Source organism: Zonotrichia albicollis, chromosome 13, assembly GCF_047830755.1.
Source record: "Zonotrichia albicollis isolate bZonAlb1 chromosome 13, bZonAlb1.hap1, whole genome shotgun sequence".
Taxonomy (NCBI): domain Eukaryota; kingdom Metazoa; phylum Chordata; class Aves; order Passeriformes; family Passerellidae; genus Zonotrichia; species Zonotrichia albicollis.
The window spans coordinates 439,971-462,255 of record NC_133831.1 but is presented as its reverse complement, the minus strand read 5'-3'; the positions used below and the strand labels follow the sequence as shown (position 1 = coordinate 462,255).

The following is a 22,285-nucleotide window of genomic DNA, read 5'->3' as shown; positions in this document are numbered from 1 at the left end:
GTGTTCTGGAAGCAGGGGGGGTCAGCAGCCCTGCTCACAGGACTGTTGGTGCTGTGCCTGATCCCATCACCCGTGACTGTGACCCACTGGTGGAGCAGGTTGTCATGGCAACTGATGATTTCTGCTATGGTACATTTGCGTTCACCTTCTGAGCCCAGTTCAGCCTTGGAAATTTCCAGTTAAAACACGTACCTGTGAAACTGCAGAGCGTTGGCATGGGAGCACACACAGCCCAGAGAGCCCCACGTCACCAGCGCAGGCAGCAGCAGGCCTATGCTCACACCACCACTGGCACCCAGAGGCCCGTGTCACTAATCCCACCTGGGCACTGTGGGGCGGCCCCAGGCAGGGCAGGACAAGCAGACACGCACTCTCAGCCTTTCCTGTGCACACTCAGCCTCCCCCGGGGCCTGTGGCCCGTGGCCCTGTCAGGATGTGCCCCTGCAGTAGGTGCCCTCAGCCCTGTCCCTTGTGTGGGTGGCTGAGCACAGGGCACAGCCCTGAGCGCTGCCATCCCCACTGTCACCTGGCCCTGGCCACAGCCCAGCAGTGTGGCCTGAGGACAGTGCAGGGGCAGCATGAGGGTGGCAAGGCCCTGCCCTGACACACGGGTGCTGCCATGTCCTGGACCAGTTCTGAGGATGATGCCCAGGACCTGGTGACCTCACAGTGGCATATGGAGTAGTGTCACACAGCATGCCAGGGACACAAGATGGTGAGGAGCATGGCACAGGAAGGCTGCGGGCAGCAGCAGGACCAGGTGCTGCTGAGGAGAGGGCTCAGTCCCACAGAGCTCTGCCCTGCTTTTCCAGGAGCCCCAGGCTAGGCTTCTCCTGCTGGCAGCAGGTGTTCCTCAGACAGCGAGGGCAGTGCCAGTACCGTGGGAGGGTGGGTGACATCGTGGAACTAAGGGTTGTCTGGGGCTGCAGGAAAGGCTATGGTCCTTCCAACTGTGAGAGAGTGGCCAAAATTTGGCACATCTGGGGAGGTTCCTACACCTCAGAGAATTGCCTTCGCAGGGGTATAGGCCAGGCTTGAAACACGGACAGGCTGTATTTGTCCTTCAGGTCACTTCAGTTCTGTGCCCTGTTCCAGGTTCTACAGAGCAACAACCTGACAGCACCAGCCCTGCATGACTCTGCAGAGCTACCTCCACCAGGAGGCAGAGCTACCACAGCTACCTCTTCCCGGACAAGAAGCAGTGCAAAACAAAGAAAGGACTAGACTGACAACCTTTAAACAAATAAAATTCTTTCTGTTCTGTAATAAAATTAGTGCCAAGCACCAAAGCCTTCCAGGGCTACAAGCTGTAGAGACCTCAGAACACATTGATTAGGGTAGGTGGGCACCACCTTAGGCCTCAAAGCAACAGGTTGTGCCTTCTTAGAGACCAAAGCGGGCTGGGGTGCGTCGTGGCGTCAGGGCTTCCCCCTGCTCCTTTCGCCCAGGGGTATAGATTTTAGTAGATCTGTCAAAGAGGACAAGGGCAATTAATGGAAAATGCAACCTTTTCCTGCACCTGAACTCCCACAGGGAAGCAGGCAAGCCACGGGCAGGCAGGGCTGTCACGCACCTTGCGCTGCCCAGCGGGTTACGGCGCTCCTGCTCCTCCCGGCGGGCACGCAGCTGCTCCTCTGCCAGAGCCATTTCCTCCTCCATGGCAGACACCTCCTCCTTGGCACGGCGCCGGTTCTCCTGGAGCAAGGCAGCAGCAGGTCAGGGACAGCAGACTCCCTGCAGACCCACAAGCTTGCTCCCTTCATGTCAAAACACACACACACAGCAGCAGAATGCAGAGGGCCTGCAGTTTGCCAGCTCATCCAGGACAGAATACTTACCTGGCGTGACTTGCCAGCATGTTTGATACTGTAGAACATAGGGCCCAGCTCTGCTAGCCACTCGCCATCCACAGCAGTAACACACTGCATGTACTCCTGCAGGGACAAATAGACTAGGATAGCAGGATGGCATTCTTGGGCCTAGGCACCATTCCCAGAGCCACAGCAGCTCCATTCCTCCCCCAGCTGCTGATGGCACTTCTCAGGCTGAGACCATACCCCTTCCAGACAATTCCTCCTGGCCTCAGAAGCTGCTACAGGTTGGATTTGACCACAAGGAGGACCCAACATATCCCACAGAAGCCAGAGAAAAATAATGGGAAGGGACAAACAGATGACACCAACATGTCTAATTGGTATAGATTGAAAAGGCTGATATCTGCCACTCAGACTGATCTCAGTCTCACAGCAAAGCCCTCCCATCTACCCTGGAGCACTCATCACCCTTCCTGCTAGCCCTCAGCTCAAGCTCACCTTGGTAGTCATAACCAATTCATGGTACACAATGTAGTCTGGTGTGTAGCCCATGCCAAACAGAGAGCTCGTGGGGTGCAGGTGGCAGGGCATGCCTGTGCGGATGTTCACGTACTCCCCAATGCCCTGCAAAGACAAGTGTGCTTAGGCCACCTGTTCCCAGGCAGGGCCTTGCAGCCCCCAGGCAGCCCAGACACCTCTCACCTTCAGCTTTGCAGCCTGATGGAAGTATGCAGCACAGATGCACTTCCTGACAACATCCCAGTCTGTACCACAGGATGCCAGGCTCATGCGCTGCTGCACCATAATGTCCTTGAGCTGGGCACGCACCTCCCGCACCTGCAAAGGTGTGTGCTGCTCAGATCCCTCTTCTGCACAAGGCTGTCTCCCCCAGCCTTACAGCCACAGCCTCACCTTCCGCATGGCCTTGGCATGGATGAAGTGCTGATTGCACCACAGGGTAGAATAGCTGTTGTTTTTCCACTGCAGGTAAACATTCAGGTAAGTCAAGTGATCACTCTCTGGAACAGCAAATTTCTCCCGCACTTGGTCACTCTCCTCCTCTCGGCCCTGAAGGGCAAGCAAAGAACATGTGTTAGTCAGAGGGCAGGGAAAGGAAAGGCCCTGAGCTGTTGGAACAGCAGCATCTCATACCTTAGGCCGGTAAAAGATGGCAGGCACTGACAACATGGAGACAACAAGCAAGATCTCAGAGCTGCAACCCATGTCACAGGAGACAATAAGCATTTTGGAGAGTGCAGGGTCCAGTGGGAACTCCACCATGAGGCGCCCTGTAGAGGTCAGACCACCTGTAGGAACAGAACAGGGATCACTGATCAGCAGCTGGGTAGGCCCCAGTTCCATGGGCTGGCAGCCTACCCCAGCTGCCAATACCTGTGTTATCCAGGGCCCCCAGGATCCACAGCTGGTACATGGAGTTCAGCATATTGTCTTCAGGGGGCGGATCCATGAAGTGGAACTGCAAAAGGTCTTGCACACCCAGGGACTTGAGCAAGAGCACTACATTGGCAAGGTTGGTGCGCTGGATCTCAGGCACCGTGGTCGTCAGCAGCTCATTCTTGTAGGCACTCTGGGTGTAGAGCCTGGGAAGAGAGGCCAAGAGCATGCTCCTCCTGTTGGGCCACTGCGCTCCTTACAGACGGGCCAGCCTGGCACAGGGCAGCAGCCCTGCACCCAACAGCAGGACCCTGGGGAGCCACTAACAGTCCAGCCAAAGTGGGGTCTCCCCATCACATTGGGGTATTTGGGCTGCAGCACAGCACATGACCAAGCACAGCCCTTCCCTGGTCTCACAGCACAGCCGGGGAAAGGCCTTTGGTTTGGTTCTTATCTCAGTGGCATCCAGGCAGACCAGCCTTTTCTCTGCAGAAGGACTGGGTCCAAAGAAGGCCTTCAGGCCTGCCGACTGCCCACACCCCCACCAAAGTTCAACATAATGAACAGCTCCAGTGAGAAAAAGATCTACATAACTTGATGCCAAGCTGAGGATACAACAGGAACACCAGTGACATGCCTACCTGAAACAGTGGCCTGGGCCTGTCCGGCCAGCTCGGCCAGCCCTCTGATTGGCATTGGCCTGACTGATGGGGTAGATCTGCAGTGCATCCATGCCTATACGGGGGTTGAAAACCTTCAGGGCACAAGAAAGTCACACAGAAGTAAGAGGAAGGCTGGATCGTGACCTCAGAATTCCCTCAACCTACCCCAGAAACCAGAGACAGAGAGTATAGAAAACCCTGGCTCACCTTCAATTTGCAGTAGCCAGAGTCAATCACAAACATGATACCATCCACTGTCAGTGAGGTCTCTGCAATGTTAGTGGCAACGATGCACTTCCTGACCCCATCAGGAGCCTGCAAGCACACTGCATGTCAGTCACAGCCCTGGGCATGGCTCTGCTCCACTGAGGAGGAGTGCAGAGTGGCAGATGGATGGAGGTGACTCCTGGGAAGTGGGGTGGGATACATGCTTTCTCTCACCCTCCACATGCAATACTAACATATATCTACACCTCTCACTCCTGCTCTGTACTGTCTCCTGCTCCAGTTTTCCCTGTCCCCACCCCAATCACAAAGCACACATCAGCACCTTCTGGAAGATCTTGGCCTGCAAGTCTGAGGGCAGCTGAGAGTAGATTGGCAGTACAGCAAGAGCAGGTGCCTTCTCCAGCTCCTCAAGATGCTCCACAATCTGCTCGGAGGTCACCTAGACACAGAGAGGGGTGAAAACATCAGACTGAAACAAGGGGGTAGGATAGTGCCTTGTCCTTCCAACTCACCTCGATATCCTCCTGGCCAGGCATGAAGACGAGGATGTCTCCAGGAGCACCAGACAAGTGGACCTGTAAGGCTTGTTTCACTGCAGCCTCCACATAATCCTCCTGTGGGGTCTGAACAGCACAGCCCAGATTAATATGGACCAATATCCTTACCTGCCCTGTCCTACGTACAAGACTGTAGCACATCACAGCTGCTCCTCCCCTGTCCTGTGTGTCCCCCTCAGAAACAGTACAGCTAGGTCACAACCCCCTCCTGCCAACAGCACAAAACTAACTACACCTTGCTGAAAAGAATATCCACAGGAAAAGTTCGGCCAGGAATGTGGAAAATGGGAACGTTCCCAAAGAAGGAGGCAAACTTGTCAGCATCCATGGTGGCTGAAGTAACAACAAGCTTCAGATCCGAGCGTCGGGCGACCACCTAAGAAGCAGATGAAAGGAACAATATGGAAGGCACATTTATGCATGGCTGTGGGCTGTTTTCATTCTTACTGAGACAATGGTATAGGACAGAGCTTCTGTTGTACTCCAGAGGCACTGGCTGTGCATGCCAGGCAACACTGATGCTCTATGGTCAGTGCAGTTGAAAAGACCCCCGAGCCTCGGTCCAGGAAACCTTAATCCAGCAAAGTCCTCTGCATAGGCAGCTCTGACATTTAGCCATCAAGACTCTGGTAGCATTAGAGAAAACTGAACCCCCCAGATGCAAGGACCAGGATGCTGGAGCAGTCAAGTGCAGATGTGTGGCAGCTCTGCCTCCCTCTCCTAGTCCTGTCAGAGAAGGGCTGCCCCAGATGACGCAGCCCCTGCTGCTGCCACAGCCCAGGATCACACCCACCTCCCGCAGCAGCCCGAACAGCACGTCAGTGTTGAGCGAGCGCTCGTGTGCCTCGTCCATGATGATGGCACTGTAGTTGTCCAGGTCAGCCTCCCGCAGCGACTCACGCAGCAGGATCCCATCTGTCATGTACTTGATCACCGTGTTCTCAGATGTGCAGTCCTCAAAGCGGATGGCATAGCCCACCTGGCAGGGCAGAGATACCAGCAGTCTTCCAACAGTCCCATGCGCTCTCTGTCATGGCGTGGCACCCCTGCACTCCCTTCCAGACTCACCTCCTCCCCCAGACGCACCCCCATCTCCTCGCTGACCCGCTTGGCCACCGACATGGCAGCCACTCTGCGGGGCTGCGTGCAGCCGATCATGCCATAGTCAGTGTAGCCGTCCTCATGGAGATACTGTGTCAGCTGAGTTGTCTTCCCGCTCCCTGTCTCCCCCACCACGATCACAATGCTGTTGTCTCTGAGGGAAAGGAAAAGGTATCTCTTCATACACCTTCAAAGGAGGGCCTTTGTGTTCTCTAGCTAAGCATCATCCTAGTCAGGTGGGAGAGCTGAGCAAACACAAAGCAGTGGGTTTTGTTTCCTGAGAGTACAGCTTCCCAAAGGTCACGATTCTACAATTCCTCAACGGAGCTCCCAAACGTAGGCCAATGCCCTGGGGATGCCCTGGCAGCCATACCTGAGGATGGAGAGCAGTTCCTGCTGTACAGCAAAGATGGGTAGGTATTGTCTCTGCTCCAGGATCGATTTCTTCTTGGCAAACTCACTGCTGGCTTCACTTTTCTCTTTCATGTGTTCAGCAAACTTCTGCTCTGTTCTAAGGAAACACCGCAAGTCCTGAAAGTGCCTCTCCACACACTTTGCTATGCCTGTAGCCCCCGTTACCAGCTGAGCAGGGTAATTCAGAACAAGCCCCTACTTGTAATCCACTTTGCCATCTTCTGTCACCATCTCGTCCTTCTCCTCCTCTTTCTTGATCCCCATAATGTCTCCCAGTTTGGTGCCTGCTAGCTCCCAGTGCTTGTGCTGAGCCTGGAAGGAGAGAGAACAGCATAACTTTGCCACAGCAAGCACAGACAAAATTCTTCCCCAATCCTGCTCCTAAGATTAAGAAAAGGACATTAGTACCCCAGTTCCCCAAGGCAGAACACACACTCCACTCCTACATCAGGTTCCCCTCTTCCAAGTGAACTGAAGCAGAATTTTAAGGCACTGAGATAGATACAGAGACTTCAGGCAAAGGATTACCAACTGCCTCCTAAGAAAATAGCTCCAGCTGCTGACCCTTCCATTAAATTTGAACTTAAACCTAAACAGATGTGAACCAGAGATAATCTTCCTGCCCTTCCCAAGTGCCAACAGGCTTTTCTCCCATCTCTGCTGCCAGTTTACCTACCACAACCATTCCACTCATAATTTAAGTAGGTCAAATCCAGCCCAGTTTCAATGTACAAGGAACACACCTGTACTTTCCCCACTGCTACTATGTGAGCTTTAGAAAAAGTCCCTAGAAACATCCCCAAAAACTAACCTGCTACCTTACCCCATACTTCTCCTCACAACTCTTCTGCTGAGACGTGACAATGTAAATCCTGCTGCCATACTGCCAGCTGACAGTCCCTAAGCTACCTGGCATTCTTCCATCTGCTTCCTTCTCCCATAATCCAAATGTTCAAATGCATGGTGATTCATGTCCCAAGGCAGCGCACAAGAAAATCACACCACAGCAGCTGCTGTGAGGCAATGCAGTAAGCTGGGCTGCTAGGATGTCCCAGGTCACAAAAATATGAACTCCTTATCATCCCTGCTGCCAAAGCCTGAAAGCTGCAGAGTCCAAACAAGGCTTTGAGGAACTACATAGGGTGTACAGCAGGCAGCAAGGCACAGGGCTGCAGCATACCCTCTTACGCTCCTTCTGCTCCCGGTGCTTGCGCACCAGCTGGCTGCCTTTTCGAGCGATGATGGCCAAATCCGAGGTGGCATCCTTCACAGGGATGACTGGCTCTGGCTGCAGGGAAAAGGCATTGCTTTACTAAAAAGGCCTCACATGTACAGGGCTCCCTGCCACCAGTGCCTTCAGCCACAGTCTCTACCTGCTTGGTGAAGACAATTCTTCCATCTAGGAAAGGAGGCACGAGATTGTGCACCAACAAATGCACTTTAGCAGAGTTATCCTCCTCAAAATCTTCATCCACCTCAATCCGATGGACCACACCACTGGTCAGCATGCGATTTGTCTCCCAGCGCTCATTATCCTGCAGGAAACAACGTATCAAAACCACAATGAAGCCCCACAGAAAGCCACAGACATCACACTAGAACACCAAGCTTGGGCCTGGGCTCTGCACTGGCAACAGGATGGTTCAAACCTAGTGAGTCTCAAAGTAAGCAAAAGGGAAGGAACAGTAATTGGAAGGAGTAGAGTACAGGAAACTACCCACACGAAACACATGGTCAACAGGTTTGTCCCCAAGAAAATGCAGGACAGACACTGCCTGCAAGGCAGTCAGAATACATCAGGAAGCCTGGACACCATCCTGCTCGTGTAAAGAGAGCAGCTGTCCCCAGCATCCACTGGGCCAACAGCAGACAGCCCCAGTAATGTAACTCGCACTTAGAAAAGCAGGAACATGGTCCTCTGCACTTCTGCTGCCCTGGACACTGCAATCCACCAGCCACTCCAACTGGGAATTCTGCCCATGCAGGAGCTGCAGGGCAGGGCTTTCCAGGGAAACTCAACCACAGTTTCCCTGTGAGCACTCCTTCAGCCTGGCCCAAGAGTGTCCTTCTCCACCTGGGAGCAAGGGCTCACCAAGTGGATCTTTCAAGAGCCAGCAAACCCTACGAGTTCAGAGCAGCCAACCCTGCGTCTTGGCCTTACCTCATTGATCTGCCGCCGCTGTGCCGAGATCCGCTTCTGCCTCTGCTTGTGCAAGTGCTGCTCACGCTTCTTCACGTACTCCTCAGAGGAGTAAGCCAGAGGGTTGTGAAACTCATCGTAGCCCTCATCCATCATGTACCAGTCCCGGTCAGCTTGCTGGGAAGGGAGAGGTGCAGCACTGAGTTCTGCCCATCCCCATCCCCATCCAGGCGGCCCCAAGCCCCCGGCCCATGCCGGACTCACCCGCTGGTCGTCCTCCCACTGCTGCCGCTCCTCTTCCGTCTCAAAGGCAATGCCCTCCTCCCCTTCTGTGCGCCGCCCTGGGGTGAGCCAGAGAGCCCAAGTGTTCCCAAGGAAACCCCAACTCTGTGCCACAGGAAAGGGGATTCCACACTGCCCACCCCGGGCAGCCCAGCCCAGACTGCTCACCTCTGCCTCGGGACAGGCGCGGCGTGGCCCCCAGGTGCCTCCGGTCATCAGCCCATTCGTTGTACTTGTACGATGGGGTTGGCAACGGTGTCTTATCAGAGTACCGGCTCCTCACAGACCTGAAACACAGCAAGTGGCAGGGACTGGTGCCCAGCCAGAGCCCTCTCACACACACAGAGTCCCCTCTGCAGCCCCACAGCCCGGAGCACAGCCTCAGGCCCCGGTACCTGTCCCGCTCCCGCCGGTCTGTGTCCCGCAGCGACGGCAGCCGGTGGCCACGCTCTGAGTCCCTGTAGGAAGGGCTGGGAGATGGAGACTCCCACTGTGAGCGATGGGCACTGCTGTAGCCACCATCATCCTCCTCCCAGCTGGAGCGAGACGGTGTGGCTGCATCTGGTACAAGAGATGGGGTTAGACACCTGTTGCTCCAGCAGCGGCCCTGAGCACTGGAGTCACCTAGCATCTTTCAAGAAAGGAGCATGGAGAGAGGGTGCCCACTGGCCCTCCCTCTAAGCGAAGGGACTGACCTAGTGATTCCAAGGAATTTCAAAGGATCATATTTCCATCACACAGACCCAGGTCAGACCCCACCGAGATCTCTGCTAAGATCTGCCAGAGTTTCAAACATGCACAGCTGGGCTGGCACACTGCTCCCAGATCCAAGTTGAGCTGGGAGTTTTATGCTTGCTTCAACCACAAACATTACAAGGTACGAACTTTTCTATCGCCCCTGTCCTGCAAAAACAGCAGGAAACGTAAAAAACTCCAAGCATAAAAAACTCCAAAGGTTAGGTCTCACACAAGAGCTTTACCAGGTCCCACTCCCACCTTTGGGCCGATGTCGGGGGCTCTCAGGTTCACCCCTCCTGCTGCTCCGCTCTGATGAGCCATCCCTCTCTGATCTGCTGTGATGACTCCTGTCCCGCTCCTCTGCAAAAACAAAATAGGATCAGATGCCTATTGCACAAACAGGCTTCACAAGTCTGCTGCAAAAATCACCACAAACACTAGTAAAGGCTACAAAAAAGGCAAAGGACAAACCCAGACCCAAACTAAGAAGCACACAAAGGTCTCTGAGCAATTACCGCGGTCTCGTTTACGATCGTGGTCCCGATCCCTACTGCGTTCCTTCTTCCGCTCCTTCTCCTCCTTGGAGGAGGCAAAGACTCCATGTTCCCGCCGCTCCCTCTCCCGCTGCCGGCTGCGCTCCAGGAACTCCTCGCTTACACCCCCTGTGTAGGAAGGTGTCTCCACGTGGACTGAGCGGTAATGTCTGGACAGGCAGAGCAGAGAGGAGAAATGCTCAGAAGTGCTGAGCAACAGCTGCCCCTCGGCTGGTCCCGTACAGCTCCAGTCGGAGCCTGTGCTACATCGCTCCGCAGTCCCCCGCAGTTTTCCTCCCTCCCCACCGGCGGCCGCAGCCCCGCCTGTCACCTGTTTCTGCGAGCTCTGCGGTCGCTCCGGTTGGCCTCGTCCTCTTCCTCTTCCTCGGCGCTGCCCACGTCGTCACGGCCCTCTTCCCAGTCTTTATAGGATGCGACACGGGATCGCTTCGCTCCGGCCGCCTCCTCCTGCCGCTCCCGTCGCTTCTGCGCCGCCAGCACGTCCAGTCCCAGCAGGGAGATGCGCGGGGCCGGGGCCTTAAAGACGTGCTGCTCGGCGCCCCGCGCCCGCAGCACAAGCCCGCCCGCCTCGCCGCTCGGGCCCGTCCCCGACAGCCGATGCAGCGACTCCTCGCCCGCCTCCATCGTGGCTGCAGCGCTGCGCGGGCCCCGCAGTTCCCTCAACGCCGGTAACGCGGCTCCCGGAGCGCCGCCATAGCCGCCCCACAGTGCTCGGCGGGAAGAGCCGCTCTAGCCCCGCGCACCATAGAGACGGCGAGCAGAGCCTATGGCAGAGCCGCCACCATAGAGTGCCGACAGGCCACGCCCCCTGCTGGAGCAGACTTCCGGCTACGCAACCGCCCCGTGGTCACGTGGGCGCGGAGTCCCGGACGGACGGGACGGGACGGGACAGCTCATAACAGTCTCCTCCTGCAGGTCGTTCCTGCGTGGGGCTGGCTCCTCGCCCCTTTTCTCACCACCTCGTTCGCCCTGGCGCAGCGCGTGGGCTCCAGCCCGCCTGCCCGTGGTGCCTGCAGCCAGCACAGTCCCAGCAGGAAGAGCACAAACAGCCCCACCTTGCTTAGCACCAGGCTCCCGGGAAGCTGCCAAGCCCTGACAGGAAGCCAGTGTGCCGAGTTTCCCAGCAGCTGTAAACAATTTTGGTGAAGTGCTGTTGTGCAGTCTTGCTCTGCAGGGTGGATTGTGAGAGGCTGCTGAGGGAATGCTTTGTTCAGGGCGAGCTGTTGCTCAGGAAAAGCCCGACATGACTGCAGTGAGCTCGGGGTGAAGGAAAAGTCAGCACCAGAGATCCCAGAGACAAAACCAACAAACAGCAGCACCTCTGATCAGGCCCTTTCCACAGCTGCCAGGCATGACTGCAGCCATCTCCAAAACAGCTGTGTCCTGGCACCCAGCACCATCACTGCCTTCCCACCCGCCCCAGGGCCTGGCCTCAGGCAGCAGTCTCTGCCAGGGAAGGTCGGATGCACTTGTTAGTCCAGCCCCGAGCTCAGCTGAGGAGAGCTAAGGTGCATCCCTTCAGCCCATGGGGTGTCCCAAGAGCAGCACAGAAGACCAGGTGAGCCAAATGTTTATTGATACTCAGTTCTGCTGTCCACAGGGAAGCCAAAACACAGCCCTGAAAAAGCAGCAGTGTCATGAAGGTCTTGGAACCAGGACCTCATCTCAGTCCCAGTCTGCCCAGCACTGGCCTTGTCACACCCATCCCTGTCTGCCACAGCTCCTCCCAGCTAGACCTTAATTCTGCAGCCTGTTAGCAGCGGTGATCTGCTCCAACTGCCTCCATGACACTCTTGAAGCCCTGCTCCCTAACCAGGGATGGTGTATGCTAGGACTGGGCTGGCACTGCTCGGGCACCAGCACACAGCTGTCCTGAGCTGTGCTAGGACCAGGGGCTCTCTGGGGACATGCCTGGCCTCCACTCACCTGAGCAGCTCCTCCAGTTCACGCTTGACTGTCCCCACCACTGGTGGCCCGTGGAACACAAGCGCTGTGTAGAGCTGCACGAGCGAGGCTCCAGCACGGATCTTCTCCAGGGCGTCCTGCCCGCTGCTCACCCCCCCCACGCCAATGATGGGCACCCGGCCTGAGGGCAGGGCGCCGGCTCAGGCTGGCACAGGCAGTGCCGGCAGGCGCCCCCAGCCCTGCCGGGCCCTCACCTTGAGTGAGAGCGTACATGTCCCTGATGGTCTGCGTGGAGAGCTCCCGCAGGGGCTTCCCGCTGAGGCCGCCGGGCTCCGTGCGCTGCCGGCTCCGGAGGCCGCTGGGCCGGCTCACCGTGGTGTTGCTCACTATCAGCCCATCCACACCGAGCTGCAGGGGCAGTAGGGTGAGGACACAGCTCCAGAAGCAGCCCGACCTCCCCTTCCCCTCCTGCCGGGTCAGGAGCACCCAGCACATAACCCAAAGCTGCCCATCACTGCCTGGGTAACACACATGGGCCTTCACAGACTCTGACCAACCCAGGACACCATCCCTATAGCAGCCAGAGAGCTGCAAGCATACGTGTCCTTCCTTCCGAGACGTGACTTGCTGGGACCACCATTGTCCTGCCTCCAGTGGCCTTCCCTTCCTACTTCCTCACCTCACAGACAACGCTGGCGATGTCCTGCTTGTCCTGTGCAGTGAGGTCAGGGGCAATCTTCACCAGCAGGGCTGGCTTCTGCTTGCAGGGCAGCAGGTCCCTCTCCACCAGCACCTGTCGATGCACGTGGCAGTGCACGGCAGGGAGAGGCCTCCTGCCCCAGCTAGGAGTTATGGACACCCACTACCACAGGCAGTACAGGGAGAGGCCCTGCTCCTCTACTTGGCACCAAAGCCAGGAAAGGCACCCTTGGCACAGGGCCTGGAGCACACAGCAGGCACAGGACCCCAGTGATGCCTGAAGTTGTGGGGTGGATGGCTCGCTGCCTCTTACAGGAGCAAACAGAGGGCAACGCCTCACTGCTCCTGAGCCCTTTGCCGGGATACAGTGCCCTAGTACTGCCCATGGCAGCAGCCAACAGGTACATCTCAGTGGTCCTGCCCACCATGCAGGAAAACCACCCCCATTCCTCCCTGTGCTCGGGTAAATCCACTGGCTGCAGCAGTGCAGCTACTGCCAGGAGAATGGGGTGCATCCAGTGCTCTAGCTGTGGGCTAGCTGGGGGGGAGGCATCTACCTTGCTCAGCAGGTCCCGCAGCTCAGCCTTGCCCTGCAGGTCCCGCAGCCCTGGGGTGTTGGGGCTGGACACGTTCACAACAAGGTAGTCAGCCAAAGGGCCCAGTGTCCGGACCCCAGCCACATAGTCAGCTGCAGCATCAGTAGAGCTCTTGTTCTTGCCCAGGTTGACTCCAAGAGGCATCCCAGCTGCAACCCAGACACAGCTGAACCAGGGCAGCAGGACCAACCACCACCCAATGGCCAGAGCACCCAAAAGAGGAGGTCCCAGGACCAGCTAAAGTTAAGATGAGGATATATATATATAGCCCATGTATTTCATGAGGATGGGCCTGGGACTGTCCTACAACCACAGGAGCATTGCCACAGCCACCCCAGTCAGCACCTCCCAGCACCACAGCCTTCAGCCTGGCAGAGGCTGCCCACAGGACCTGCTCTGCTGGGGTCCTCTTGGCTTTGGCTATGTTAGCAGACACATCCTCCCCAAAGCAGCAAGTGGAGCTTGATCCCAGAGAAAACAGCAGTAGAAATATGTCTAGTCACAATGCCAGGGGTGTGACTATAGCCCCAAGAGCTGTCCAAGTCTTCCTCCAGCCAAGGTGCTCCCGTGCCTGGATACTGGCATTACACACCAATCCTGGCCTACAGGTACCTGGGAGATGCCCAAACCTACCCTGCAGCCACCAAGAGCAAAGGCTTACAAGCTTGTCTCACCAGCAGTGAGCCTGATCTGTGTCTCCTGGCGGGCTCGCAGCCTGCGCTCCACCACGACGTGGCCATGGCTGTTGAATCCATACCTGCACCAGGACAGAGGCAGTTCAAGGCTGGGTTATGTCTGCAGGCCCTGAACAGGACACGTGAAAAACATGAGCCAGATGTGTGGTCTCTGCAGCTTTGCTCAGCACATCCAACCAAAAGCCACCACACCTCCAAAAACGTGGGGCCACCCAAATATTCACCCTCCCTCACGGAGGGCAGACTGTAGGACATTGCAGAGCAGCTGCCCTCAGATCCCACCTGTTGATGACTGCCTCATCCTCGGCCAGCCGGAAGACCCTGGGCTTCGGGTTTCCTTCCTGGGGCTTGGGCGTGACAGTCCCCACTTCCACAAAGCCAAAGCCCATCTTGTACAGCCCGTCCACAGCCTCGCACTGCTTGTCGAAGCCAGCAGCCAGGCCCAGTGGGTTGCGGAATCGCTGCCCGAAGACTCGCACCTCCTGCGGGGCTGGGGCAGAGCCCACAGACTCCAGGAACCGTTGCCAAGGCCTCACTCCAGCCCCCCTCCCGACAGAGCCGGCCGCCTCCCCTGCCCTTCGCGGTGTCCTTATGGGGTGCCTGCCGAGGGTGCCTCGTCGCCCGCCAGGGATTCGACGGGACGCAGCCGCCTGCGCACCACGCCGGACTCTGCCACCCAGCCCTTAGCCCTCGGTTCTGAGCGCCCTTCCGACCTTCCCACTCCCCGCGCGGTTCCCCCCGCCTCCTCCGCCGCCCTCGAGACGCACCAGCGCGGGGCTGTCGGGACGGGTGGAGGGCAGCAGCCCGAGGGCGGCGGCGCGCAGAGCCAGGCCATGGGCGGCCTCGGGAGGCAGCGCCCGGAGCGCGGGCATCACCGTCGCGTACAGCCGCTCGTCCCCTGCCGCCAGCGCCGATCCCAGGAGCAGCCCGCAGCCTCCCAGCGCCAGCAGCCGTCCCTGTGCCAGGGCGTTAGCAGCGCACCAGCAACGGTTCCCCGCCGCAACCGCACTCAGCCCATCCCCTCCCTTCCCCACCCCGCACCCGGCCCCGATCTCGCACCACCCGTCCCTTCCCGGCACTGCCCGCTCCAGCCGCCTCCGGCCAAGGCCAGCGGTGCCCAGGCTCCCATGGGCGGCCCCGCCAGGCCGGCCCCGGCTCCCCGGCCGCTCACGCGCAGCGACGCCGCCATCACGCTCAGCCCGCCACGCAAGGACACTTCCGGAGACCCTCTCTGTGATTGGCCGAGGCAGTACCGCTCCAGCCAATAGCGGCGCAACAGAGGCGGCGACGAGAGTCCCGGCCCGCGCTTTATTGAAGGAGGGGCAGAGGGGGGGCCCCGGGAATAGGGCAGGGACGGGAACGGGACACGAACAGCGGCAGCCACGGCACGGCTGCAGAGTGTCACCAACAGATACCTTACAGTCCCGGGATGCCTCGACCGCGACTCGGGTAGGGTAAACAAGGTGCTGCTGCGTATCCCGTCAGACTACCCTCTGTGCCTTGCCTCCAGACCTCGACGGGCCATAGCTGCTCAGCACCTGCATCAAAACCCCGAGGCAGCGGCACAGCCTGTCTAGCTCTGCCCTCTCAGGGGCTAGTCACATACCAAACAGGCCCAGGCAGATACTGTTACCCTTCTGCAAACTGCAAATGGACTCCGCCGAGAACACCATCAAGGCCAATGAGGGCTCCCCAAGAGAAAGCCTCTGCTGGGAGGCATGGAGCCATCATGGAGGCAGCCAGGAACAGTGCCCAGAACATCATGCACAGCTTCCCCATACACCTACCCAGACTGACAGGGGTTCTTCCTTGCCTCACTCTCACAACACTCCCCACAGTTCATCTCCTGGAGCAGCAAAGATCAGGAAAGCGGCAGCACTTGGTGTAAGTACAGCAGGAAGAGAGCTCAAAAAGAAGAGCACGTTCATTGGAGGTTAATACATGAAACCAATTTCAAAGAGAGTCTGTTTCAGAGAGGAGATATCACACATCTCCTTCCCCTCCTTCCTGCAGCCCAGGAAGTTTTACGTTTTCTTCTTCAGCTCCTCAAATCTCCGTGAAAGATCATCGAAGTCAATGTCTTCCGAGGCAGAAGAGTTGGCGCCAGCAGATGCTGTTGGCAGTGTGTCTGGCACAGATGGCAATTCAGGCAGTACAAAGTTATCAAAGCTATTAGGAGCTCCAGCTCTTGGTTTAGGAGAAGCTTCTGGCTTGGGCTCAGGCCCTGTTGATAAGAGAAGTATCACTGCAACTCACCATCAGCATACACTCACCGGGCCAAACAGAGCCCCACAAAGAACAGTCATTCCAGCAACGGGCACTACCACAGGGTTTTTCAGAACAGCCCCTAATATCCAAGCTTTTCCAAACCTCAACATACTCACCAGGCACTAGTGCAGCAGCATCCTTGTCAGCGTTAGGCTCATCAATCTGAAAAAGACTCTCAGTTACTACAGCTCTGTCCACCAGGCATGGTCACACCAGCACACAAGCAGAGCTCAGAGGCACAGCTCCAGCAGATCAGTGCACACTCCTCCCCACCCCTAGCAGGCAGCTGTGGCTTTACAACAATGCGCCTCTCTTCCATGAAACAGAGGCAGCTCTTCAGCTTCTCTCTCCCTCCTTGTCAACTAAAGTAGCTTCACTGACCATATTCTGAACTGGATCAATCGAGTGTATCCACTATCAGGTCTGAAATATTTATCAAGGCCACCAGTGAGAAAACACCGCCCTCTTCATCCTTGTCATCACAGCTCCTTGCTGCCTTTCTCCATAAACCACTGACAGGCCCTTGTGACTAGCAGCAGGGTCTCAGTCTGTCTGGGAGAAAGGCTCATGGCACACACAGCTGTGCTAGTAAAGGTCCTTATTCCCTGCATGCTGCAGCCCTCAACACCCATTCCTACCCAATTCACCTGCACTGCTGCACCTATGAGGACACAAAAGTGTGAGCACCACAATGCTCAACTGTGCTCCTCCCTACTCAGGATGATGCAAAAACAACAGCATGTCACCAAAAGCAGACTGGCAGGCATGATGACAAACTGCAGCAACAAAACCAGAGACAAGCGTAGAAAGGGAAGTCTCCAGCCTCTGCTTTGTTGTCCCCAAGGACTGAGGAAAGTCTGTGAAAGGAAGAGTCTCTACACATACAGCATCTGCGTCAGTCAAAATTGTCATCCAGGCCGTTAATTAGTTCAAAAGCCATAATTAAACAGACTCAAGGTGATAAACTCTTCACACAGCAAAAAACACAACTTGTGGATTCTGCTTATTAACTGTTTAACGCCACTTTAACAATGCAGCAAGAGAAATCTTGAGTTTCCTTTGCGGCCAAAGCACAGAGCTGAACGAGGAACTTCTCTCCACAAGTCATCCTTCCATCATGTGCATTCCCTGATTCACTACAGTAGCAAGCAATGCCAGCACCACCCCAAAAGCCTGAAAGCTTAGCTTAGTATCCTTTACAAACATTTCCCTTCTCTGTGGCTACCACTGCACTCTGAGGACCCCTCTGCTGCCTGCAACAGCCATTCATCTCAGGCACTTACGGACTCGTATGTGGGTGGGTTTGCCGGAATTGGTGGTGGGTGGATGTTACTGAAAGGCTGGTAGGTCCCCACTGGCAGGCCACTGAAGTTCTCCTGTACAGAGAGATCAGTCATGCAGCACACCACTCATCTGAGACACCACACACCTACAGCTGCCATGGGAGTCACACGAAGTAGTCTTAGATAAATGCAGGCACATATTCAAGTGGGTAAGAGTTTATGCTTACAAGGAAGGGATTCTCAAGTATTAAGACAGATGTAGTCACCTGGAGCAGGCAGACCCAGCTAACTGGACTGTGGGTTAGAAGAACCAGCACAGGTAAACATTTGATCTTTCAAGGCACAAGAAGCACCAGGCCAATAAAGGAAATACTCTGCCATTTCTGGCCCTGTGTGCAGTACTGCAGAATAGGAAAGAGGTTTCTGGCTCACACAAGGCTTTGAGTTGCCCTCATTTGTCACACAACAGCACCTCAAGGACCCAGACCTGGCAGAAGCCCTCAGCACGTTTATGCCTGGGCCAACAGCCAGGTGATGATACTTGGCCCAGATTTTCCACAAAAAGTACTTCAGCGCTACTGGGACCATATTAAGACTCAAAGTCATCCCACTATTCTGCTCTCCAGTCTACACAGATATCCTGTAAATTACTTAATTCAGAGAACGGAGAAGTTCTTTTCAGCTCCCACCTTCCATCCTTACAACAAACCCTCTGCAAGAGCCATTGGCTCAGTCTTCTTCCCTTGCAGATCTGCAGGCAGGGCTCTTCCGCATTTTTCTGTGCTATTCCCACCCCACAACACTCACCTGATTTCCTTGACTGAATCCTGGCACACTACCAGCCTACCAACTTCAAAGTGCAGCTCCAACTCCTGGACAAAAGCCTGGCAGTCAGAAGACTGCCTCAGGAGTTAAGTCTGGACTCCTCTGTTCCCTGAAGGCAAAGAGGGCTGGCTGCAGAACAGGGGTAGGAACCTCCACAGTCAAGATGCAAGATTAAGCTTCAGCTGTACTGCCAACAGCCTCCGTCCCATGCAGAATCACACTGAGAAGATGGCCTTCTGACACACTGAGCTAACAGGTACAGTCAGCAGGCACAGCAGGGCTAAGCACCACAGTCAGCAGGGCTAAGCACCACAATAGGAGTCTTTCACAGAAAAAGGAAACACACAAAGCCCAGAAACTTACCGGTCCCTTAGGAGGTGGATAAGAGAAGGGTGGATTTGTTGTTGGCATGGGCATAGGCATCATCACGGGCATGGGTACCAAGCCATCATGACCTATCATTGGGGCTGTAAATCCACCACCTCCGCCCCCTCCATGGCCACCCTTCTTCACATCATCCGTGAAGCCCACATCAATTAGATCTGCCTCTCCACCTGGTGGGGCTTCAGCCTGGAAAGGGCGGAAGAATTCTGTTCACCAACACATCTCTTATGATCACTGCCCTCTGTACACATTAGATGAAGCATTTGTCAATGGACAAGATGGGAATACACAAGAGAACAGAGAGCAGCTACACAGCGGTATTAACAGGAAACAGAATGCAAACCAGGCTGTAGCATGTGTAACTACTGCCACATGCCACAGGAGTGCATGAAGGAAGAAGGATCATGCTATGCTAGGGCTGTCTAGAAGACACCAAAGCACAAGGACTACCCAGTTCTCTGCAATGCCACATCCTGAGGCTGACTCACCATCACCACTGAGTCAGGCTCATAGGGCACATTGTAGTTCTTTGCAATCTCAATGAGGTATCTCTCCACCAGGATCTTGGGTGGTGCTTCCACACTCAGCTTGTGCATCAGCTGGAACACAAGGGTGGAGAGGCTTAGTAGAGCCAGGGCAATGCAGCACCCAACAGCTCTGTACCAGTGCCATCCCAGCCAGGGAGGTGCAGCGGGCAGCCGTGGGGAGGCCCCTGAACCCAGTACAACATGCTGCAGGCAGCCATAAGCCAGGGCTCTATTCACTCTACCCTTCCCCATCCGCAACCAGTAGAGCAGGGCCCCCCTGCCTGGGGCCTCAGTGCCATGTGCCAATGCAGGTGGGCCCTGGCTGCACAGCACCTGCTGTGCTCCAGAGTGATGGTAAGCATCAGGCACCAGCCACGGGTCCAAGGGGCAGCAAGCCTCGGCAGGCGTGGCTGCTCTGCCAGCTCTGCCTGTTCTACCAGTTCCTTACCCTGTCATTGACTGTCCCAATCTGGTTTGTCCGGCACAGCTTCCCATACTCCTTGCTGTACTTAGCACACAGCTGATCAGCAACCTGCAGCAGGAGAGAAACTCTAGAAGATGCACAGTCCTGCTTTCTCCCACCTCAAACCTCACATCCACTCAGCCCCCTCCCTCATTTTTCCCACTGAGCAGTCCAGTTCAGCAGCTGCAGCCACCCCAGATGCCCCAAGGACATCTGATTTCCATCTGCAGAGCCCATGAAATCCTCTGATATAAAGTCCCAGACAAGGGCATCCATCAGCATCAGGCAGCATCACCCCCACCCTGCATGGGCAGCATCCCTCAAGCAACCCTACTCACAATCTTCAACTCGGCCACTTCTGACTGGAGGCGTGGTGCAGCCCAAATCAGTGTCGATACTGCCTCTGCCAGGCCAGAATCCAGCTCCCTACGACCAAAGAAAACAATTCTCTCTCCACCCCATGCACCCAGCCTTTGCTGCCCTCGATCTCCTTAGCCTTTAAGTTCCCATCCCATGCACTGGGCACCACAGCCTCCCGTACATGGGGAAGAAAAGGTCTCTGGAGAGACAAACACGGGTGCCCTTCTGTACCCCAGACCTGCCCCCAGCAGTGCCCCTTCCTGAGTCCAGGACCCTCCCAGCCAGAGCTTACTTCATGGACTGGATCAAGCCAAAGCGGGCGAGCAGCAGATCACAGTACAGCTCCAGGATCTCCATGGCCTCCACAAGGTAATCTTCACGGATGATGTGCTCCACACGAATCCTGGCACGCTCATCTTTTCCAGCTGCCAGGTAATCTGCAATCTCCTTCCTTGCCTTCTGGGCCAACTCAGCTGCAGCACACATCCCAAGCCTGGTCACTGTGCTGGCCTGGGCTGCTGCCTCCAGACCGCCCACAAGTCCCCATTACACATAGAGCCACCACCAGCTTCTCTCCCCTATCTAACCTCTGCATGGCTCGGCAGAGCCCTCATGTCCAGCTCCCAGCACATTTAACTCGTGGGAGTAGGCTGCTGGAAACACTCCTGTACCTACAACCTCCCTACAGAGTTAACCAGGATCACAGGCCTGACCTGTGTCAGGGCAGGGCAGCTGGGGAGGATCTCCCACAGCACCCCGGGAGTTCTCCACTGTGCTCTTAGCACACATAGCTCACAAATATTAGCTGTTAGCTACCACCCCACAAATTGCACTCCGACAGCTGCCAGGAAGGTGGACAGAGGCCACGCTGTGGCCGGCCTGCTCTTCCAGTTCCTTGTGCACCAGGGCAGGTTGTTAAGGCCTGGGTCCAGCAAGGAAGAGCAAAAAGCTACTCCATACTTGGCCCATGAAAGTACTCCCAACTGCAGAAATACCATCTCAAGTCTCCTGAGCCCCAAAAGCATCCTGGGTCCCTTAATACTCCCCCTAATACTCATTCTTAATACACCTGCCCCCTTAATACTCACTCTTTTTTTTCTCCAGTAGCTTGAGGCGGTTGATGACGAGGCGCAGGTTGACTCGCAAGCGCTCTGCCTTGAACCCAGAGCCCAACATGATAAACACTTTCTGTGGAGAAGAGGGATGGCCACTGGAACCAACAACTGCCAGTCAGTGTCTGTCACCAGACACGGTTTTACTGCGGGGGAGGCCAAGAAATGCCCCAAACAAGCAAGCCCTGGTCTGCCAATGCTGAATCTAGTTATTTATAAGTGACTGAACCTTGAGTGCTTATTATTGCCTTTCCCACTTCATAACCCTGCACCTCACCAAGACCAATAGGACTGGCCTTAGAACTTCAAGGAAACTTATTGGACATTTTTTTAAAAACGGAAAAGTCAACTGAAGAGCCAAGCCCACCTCTGTCCTATTGAAACACAAGTTATAAACCAGTTAACTAGAGGACTATTAGAAACTAAGGTCGTTCTGATGTCATCATCAGAAGGAAGAAGTTGCCGTTTCACCTTCCCCACACTCTTCTTGCCTACTGAACACATGCTTAGTCTCCCAGGAACCAGTTCAACTTATTAATCCTACAGAAAGCAAATCCTAACATTATTTAATTATAGCATTCTGTCTGCCAAAAACCGTTCATCAAGGAAAAGCTTCCTTAAAAGACAGCACATAGAAAGACCTCTGTTTGCATCTCATCTCCCCATCCCTCTCTGCCGGCGGCTCCACCGCCCAGAGCGGAGCGAGCCATGACCTGATCCGGCTGCCGGGACGGCCGCCAGCCACACCAGCCGCTCGGTGAGACTCGCCGCGTCTGGCCTAGTGCCCAGGGACAGTTCGGACAATGCGCAGGAGGCCCTGCATGAGCTCCACCGGCGCAGCTGCACCTGAGGGCTGAGGGGAGAAATCCCTCTCCCTCCCCAGCTAGGTAGCAGCGAGAAAACATCCCACACCACGAGCGGAGCAGGTCCCGGGGCAAGTCCCAGGGCTGCGGGAGACCCTGAGGCAAGGCTCCGCGTCAGCTTCTCGGACACCGAATGCTCCCCGCGGCCCCGCTCACGCATCCCACGGCCCGACTCACCACCACGGCTCCGCAGCTCTGCCACCCAAAATGGCGCGCGGCTTCCGCAAGCCTTCATCGCGTGCGGAGTGATCCTCATAGCCGGCACTCTCCGTACCCAGTCTCCGGCACAGCCTGCACGCAGTCCGGGGCACAGTCGAGCTGGCGCGGCGGGCGCTGTCCCGATCCGCCTCCGCAAATGCGGCCCTGGCGCACTGGCGGCCGGGGAGAGAGGGGCACAGTCTGGGAGAGCGGCGCAGAGGG

The 22,285-nt window shown here is 56.2% G+C and overlaps 3 protein-coding genes across 10 annotated transcripts; all 3 read right to left on the bottom strand.

Annotated features, from left to right (window-relative positions):
* Positions 1 to 1,234: 1,234 nt before the first annotated feature.
* DHX38 (DEAH-box helicase 38) lies at positions 1,235 to 10,655 on the bottom strand. Its single transcript, XM_074550619.1, has 26 exons — positions 10,196 to 10,655; positions 9,847 to 10,034; positions 9,590 to 9,691; positions 8,989 to 9,154; positions 8,762 to 8,880; positions 8,576 to 8,652; positions 8,333 to 8,488; positions 7,545 to 7,706; positions 7,352 to 7,459; positions 6,371 to 6,483; positions 6,131 to 6,268; positions 5,725 to 5,911; positions 5,450 to 5,635; positions 4,892 to 5,032; positions 4,612 to 4,722; positions 4,422 to 4,538; positions 4,079 to 4,186; positions 3,851 to 3,963; positions 3,207 to 3,415; positions 2,967 to 3,121; positions 2,727 to 2,882; positions 2,517 to 2,651; positions 2,313 to 2,438; positions 1,839 to 1,934; positions 1,574 to 1,695; positions 1,235 to 1,468 (listed from the first exon to the last, which is right to left on the bottom strand). Exons 1-26 carry the CDS (start codon positions 10,507 to 10,509, stop codon positions 1,384 to 1,386), a joined length of 3,690 nt encoding a protein of 1,229 aa, XP_074406720.1. The 5' UTR covers positions 10,510 to 10,655; the 3' UTR covers positions 1,235 to 1,383.
* Positions 10,656 to 11,320: 665 nt separating this feature from the next.
* On the bottom strand, positions 11,321 to 15,095 carry DHODH (dihydroorotate dehydrogenase (quinone)). 6 transcript variants are annotated; one of them, XM_026797589.2, is made up of 9 exons: positions 14,952 to 15,095; positions 14,548 to 14,736; positions 14,063 to 14,262; positions 13,760 to 13,842; positions 13,047 to 13,234; positions 12,470 to 12,583; positions 12,045 to 12,198; positions 11,812 to 11,971; positions 11,321 to 11,503 (listed from the first exon to the last, which is right to left on the bottom strand). In XM_026797589.2, the coding sequence occupies exons 1-9, from the start codon at positions 14,967 to 14,969 to the stop codon at positions 11,467 to 11,469; spliced, it is 1,143 nt and encodes a 380-aa protein (XP_026653390.2). In that variant the 5' UTR covers positions 14,970 to 15,095; the 3' UTR covers positions 11,321 to 11,466. The 6 variants fall into 6 exon arrangements, with proteins under 6 accessions (XP_026653390.2, XP_026653392.2, XP_005494358.3 ...); XM_026797591.2 differs by having other exon boundaries at positions 11,812 to 11,934; XM_005494301.4 differs by having other exon boundaries at positions 11,442 to 11,693.
* On the bottom strand, positions 15,075 to 22,198 carry IST1 (IST1 factor associated with ESCRT-III). 3 transcript variants are annotated; one of them, XM_005494296.4, is made up of 10 exons: positions 22,043 to 22,194; positions 20,979 to 21,078; positions 20,183 to 20,363; positions 19,869 to 19,956; positions 19,516 to 19,599; positions 19,029 to 19,139; positions 18,520 to 18,726; positions 17,332 to 17,424; positions 16,165 to 16,210; positions 15,075 to 16,004 (listed from the first exon to the last, which is right to left on the bottom strand). In XM_005494296.4, exons 2-10 carry the CDS (start codon positions 21,064 to 21,066, stop codon positions 15,805 to 15,807), a joined length of 1,098 nt encoding a protein of 365 aa, XP_005494353.1. In that variant the 5' UTR covers positions 21,067 to 21,078; positions 22,043 to 22,194; the 3' UTR covers positions 15,075 to 15,804. The 3 variants fall into 3 exon arrangements, with proteins under 3 accessions (XP_005494353.1, XP_005494354.1, XP_026653408.1); XM_005494297.4 differs by having other exon boundaries at positions 20,979 to 21,100; positions 22,043 to 22,192; XM_026797607.2 differs by lacking the exon at positions 17,332 to 17,424 and having other exon boundaries at positions 22,043 to 22,198.
* Positions 22,199 to 22,285: the final 87 nt, after the last annotated feature.